This window comes from Aegilops tauschii, chromosome 2 (genome assembly GCF_002575655.3).
Source record: "Aegilops tauschii subsp. strangulata cultivar AL8/78 chromosome 2, Aet v6.0, whole genome shotgun sequence".
In the NCBI taxonomy this organism is placed as follows: domain Eukaryota; kingdom Viridiplantae; phylum Streptophyta; class Magnoliopsida; order Poales; family Poaceae; genus Aegilops; species Aegilops tauschii.
In genome coordinates this window covers 164635424-164639619 of record NC_053036.3, presented here as the reverse complement: position 1 = coordinate 164639619, position 4196 = coordinate 164635424, and the positions used below count along the sequence as shown (strand labels likewise).

General features: G+C 60.4%; 1 protein-coding gene across 1 annotated transcript; it reads right to left on the bottom strand.

Moving 5' to 3' along the window:
- Positions 1 to 2380: 2380 nt before the first annotated feature.
- Positions 2381 to 3104, bottom strand: LOC109766655 (uncharacterized). The gene is made up of 2 exons (XM_020325423.1): positions 2698 to 3104; positions 2381 to 2645 (listed from the first exon to the last, which is right to left on the bottom strand). Exons 1-2 carry the CDS (start codon positions 3102 to 3104, stop codon positions 2381 to 2383), a joined length of 672 nt encoding a protein of 223 aa, XP_020181012.1.
- Positions 3105 to 4196: the final 1092 nt, after the last annotated feature.

Here is a 4196-nt window from a genome sequence, read left to right as displayed (position 1 = left end):
AGGCAGGAAAGTCTGGGTACCCCCATTCCCAGGATGCCGACAGTAGCCCCCGGGCCCAAGGCGCGCTCGAACTTGGCTTCGAGGCGAAGCCAAAGGGCAAGTGCGGAGCGCCGCTGGCCCTAACCGCCTGCGGCCTTGGTTGATGTGTGGCGATTGACAGGACGTGGGTGCCTCCGCTTCCCCACGCTGCCTCGGCAACCATCCTTGACTTGACGAGACCCTGCTGCATGCAGAGGAAAACCATCATTGCGTGTGATTGTGGAGATCGAGGATTGGCCTCCCGCTGACTATAAATGAGAGGAGGGGTGGAGCCCCCGTTGCTCATCTCCTTCTTCTCGCAACGCGCTCCTTCCTCTTCCTCCCTGCTTCGCCATCTTGCCGTAGTATCCATGGCGCCGACGAAGAGGTTCTCGACCGCGGAGAAAGGAAAAGCCCGCCAGGAGGGGCCCGGCTCGCCTCCGCCTAAGAGGGGGCGTGGTCGCCCCCGCAAGCACGCCGCGACCCCAGCAGTTGTTTGTCGGGGGCGCGGGCGAACTCCTTCGGGGTTTGGCGCCGTCCCTGGCGGCCGCAGTGGCGTCTCTTCTCGTGGCAGGAGCCACCCGAGACGTGGCAGTCCCGCTGACCAAGGGAGGCGCGCCATGGTTACCGGCCTCCCCGTCCATGCTTCCACTCGGCGGAGGTGCTGCCGGAGTTCGTCGTGTGGTCGGAGAGCCCGGCCGCCCCCTGGCTTCAGCTTCCACGCTCCTTTGCCGGTGAGCTGCCGGTCACGTGTCCTGGTGGCCTCTGGCTGCACGCCGACGGCTGCTGCAGCAAGGCCTCGCGGGTCGCGGTGGAGGTCTCCGTCACGGGCAATGTGGCCCTGGCCCGCGGCTGGCAGATGTTTGCCGGCGCGCGCGGTCTGAGCAGGCGGTGCACACTCCACTTCAAGTACGACGGCGCCGCGACCCTCTTCATGAGGGTGTACGAGGAAGACGGTCGCCGCGTAGGGTGCTGCCCCAAAGACAGCGGCGGTGACGATGTGCTTGGCCTTGGCGACGGCCGTGACGAGGATGAGGGCGAACTCGCCCTCGGTGACAGCCGTGGCTCGTCCAGCAACGGCGGCTCCTCCTCCGGCGAAAGCTCCAGCAGCGGCGGCTACGACCAGCCGCCACATCGTCGGGCTCGCTTCGAGGACGGTGGCGGGTCATCCCGTCGCCATGCCCCAGTGAAGTGCGAGGAGGGCTCCGGCTGAGTCCGGGGGGGGGCGCTGGGAGCCGACCCTCGTGAGCAGCTGCGGGCGTGGGAGCCCTTTTGCTCGTCCTCTCCTTTCTTCCTGCATTTCAAGAAACAAGTATGGGGCCCTGCGAGGGCATGTAATGAACCATGATTTTCATGCCACTATGTCATGCTTATTGTTCCTGTGTTGTGTTGTGGTATTCGTGCTTCATGTAGACGTAGAAAGATAAGTTAGCTTGATGCACCCGGGGTAGTCTCCTATCTCGTGAGGGAGCGTCCTCTGGCACCTGGTGAGGCCCCTCCGTTGCTAGCTCAGAGGCGGAGACCTTCACAGGCACTGGGCCTTGCTTCATGGGTAGAACTTCCGGAGGTGTTGGATGTTCCAGGCGTTCTGGATGGGGATCATGTCCTGCGTCTCCAGGCGCACGTCGCAAGGCCTAGAGACGCGGGCAATCCTAAACGGGCCCTCCCACATGGGTCGGAGCTTATGCAGCCCTTCCCTGGAGAGCACCCGCCTCAGGACGAGATCGCCCACCTCAAGCGTCCTGGAGCGGACGCTACGGCAGTGGTACTGCCACAGCGTCTTCTGGTACCTTGCCGCTCGGAGCGAGGCTTGGCGGTGGCGTTCCTCCCCCAACACGAGGTCCATCCCCCGCATGGAGTCCTGGCGCTCCTCGTCAAACACCAAGACCCGCGCGGAGTGATGCTTGACCTCGTGAGGGAGGACCGCTTCGGCTCTGTAGATGAGGAAGAAGGGAGTCTCGCCTGTCGGTTTGGTGGCGGTGGTGCGGATTGACCACAGCATAGACTGGAGCTCGTCGTGCCAGCCCCCGCTGCAGGCCTCGAGCTTCTTCTTGAAGGTCCTTGTCTTGAGGCCTCTCAAGACCTCCGCGTTGGCGCGTTCAGCTTGGCCGTTGCTTCTGGGGTGTGCCACTGAGGCATAGCATATCTGCGTTCCAAGGTTAGCACAATATGCTTTGAAGAGGTTGCTACTGAACTGTGAGCCATTGTCGGTGATGATGCGATTAGGGACTCCGAACCGGCTCACGAGGCCCTTGATGAACTTGACTGCGGAGCCGGCTGGGATGGTGCGGGCGGCTTCCACCTCCGCCCACTTGGTGAACTTGTCAATGGCGATGCAGAGGTTGTGGTAGCCCCCGAGTACTCAAGGGAACGGTCCCAGAATGTCCAGCCCCCAGACCGCGAATGGCCAAGAGAGCGGAATGGTCTGAAGGCCCTGAGCAGGCTGCTGGATTTTCTTGGCATGGAACTGGCATGCCTCGCAGGACCTTACTAGCTCGGCTGCGTCACTGAGCGCCATGGGCCAGTAGAATCCGCTGCGGAATGCCTTGCCCACCAGAGTGCGCGACGACGAATGATGCCCGCAATCCCCATCGTGTATGTCAGCTAACAGATCGCATCCCTGCTTCCTGGAGATACACCGCAAGGAAACATCATTCGGTCGTTTTCGATACAGCTCACCGTCTTGAATGCAGTACACCATAGCCTGTCGGGCCACGCGCTCCGCGTCTTCCTCCTTCTCTGGCAGTGTTCCTTGCACCAGGTACGCCCTGAACTCTTTGATCCAGCACCCCTCCTGGGGCTTGAGTGCCAGGAGCAGGCATGCTCCTCAGGTTGGACCGCAGGCAGGGGCTCCCGAGGCTGGTGGGGGGAAGCCGCTCCTGAGGCGACGCCGATTCCGCAGCCGGAGGGGCTGCTGAAGGCTTGAAGAGTCTCTCTTCAAAGACGCCAGGCTCCTGAGGCAGGCGCCTAGACGCCCTCTTGGCGATCTCGTCGGCTTCCCTGTTCGTGCCGCAGGGCACGTGCTGTAGCTCCAGGCCCAAGAAGTGCTTCTCTATCTTGCGTACCTCCGCGAGATATGCCTCCATGTGCTCGTCCTTCGGCTCGTATACTTTGTTGCAGAAGTTGACGAGGAGCTGCCAGTCACCCTTGATGGTGAGGCATTTGTTGGGTTCTACGGTAGGGTGTGTCGACTGAAATTTAAAATTTTCCTACACACAGAACAACCAGGAACATGCTACGGGAATGGATCACAGATCGTTACCACTAGACACACGGTGTCGTGCAGCGGAAGAAGAGTTGGGGCAGCGTGTCCGCGTGGTTCGTCTCCTCTTCGTCCGATCTCCCTCGAACAGCCGGTCGTCGGATCCCACGTACAAGTTCACCGGAGCGGCGCAGGTGCACCGCCTCTAACGGTATCCGCGCGTGCAGGGGGAACGTCGTGCGGCGGACTGCTATGTCCGACCACACAACCGGCGGCGAGTGGAGGTGTCTATTCGCAACACATGCAAACCCTAGTGATAGCGCCGAAGTGATCAACCAAATGAGTGTGCCGCACCTCCACTTTATATAGGCGTCCGTCGCGGGCTCAACACTTGGGCCCCGCACGGACCCTAAAGCATATAAGTCTACTCCGCCACAATCCGAATACAGCTCGGACCACATCCGACGAGTGTCCTCGGATCCGACCTCGTAGGTTCCTTCCCTTAAGCTGTGACGCCCCCGATTTGACCGTACACTAATCATGCACGCAAATGTGTACGACCAAGATCAGGGACTCACGGGAAGATATCACAACACAACTCTAAAACATAAATAAGTCATACAAGCATCATAATACAAGCCAGGGGCCTCGAGGGCTCGAATACAAGTGCTCGATCACAGACGAGTCAGCGGAAGCAACAATGTCTGAGTACAGACATAAGTTAAACAAGTTTTGCCTTAAGAAGGCTAGCACAAAAGTAGCAACGATCGAAAAGGCAAGGCCTCCTGCCTGGGACCTCCTAACTACTCCTGGTCGTCGTCAGCGGCCTGCACGTAGTAGTAGGCACCTCCAGTGCCGTGGGAGTCGTCGTCGACGGTGGCGTCTGGCTCCTGGACTCCAACATCTGGTTGCGACAACCAGATAGAAAGGAAAGGGGGAAAAGGAGGGAGAGAAGCAACCGTGAGTACTCATCCAA

Coding starts and splice junctions, on each gene's coding strand:
- LOC109766655 (XM_020325423.1), bottom strand. CDS start 3,104: ATGGAGGCATATCTCGCGGAGGTACGCAAGATAGAGAAGCACTTCTTG. Junction 2,646..2,697: donor GGTGTACTGCATTCAAGACG/GTGAGCTGTATC, acceptor GTGTATCTCCAG/GAAGCAGGGATGCGATCTGT.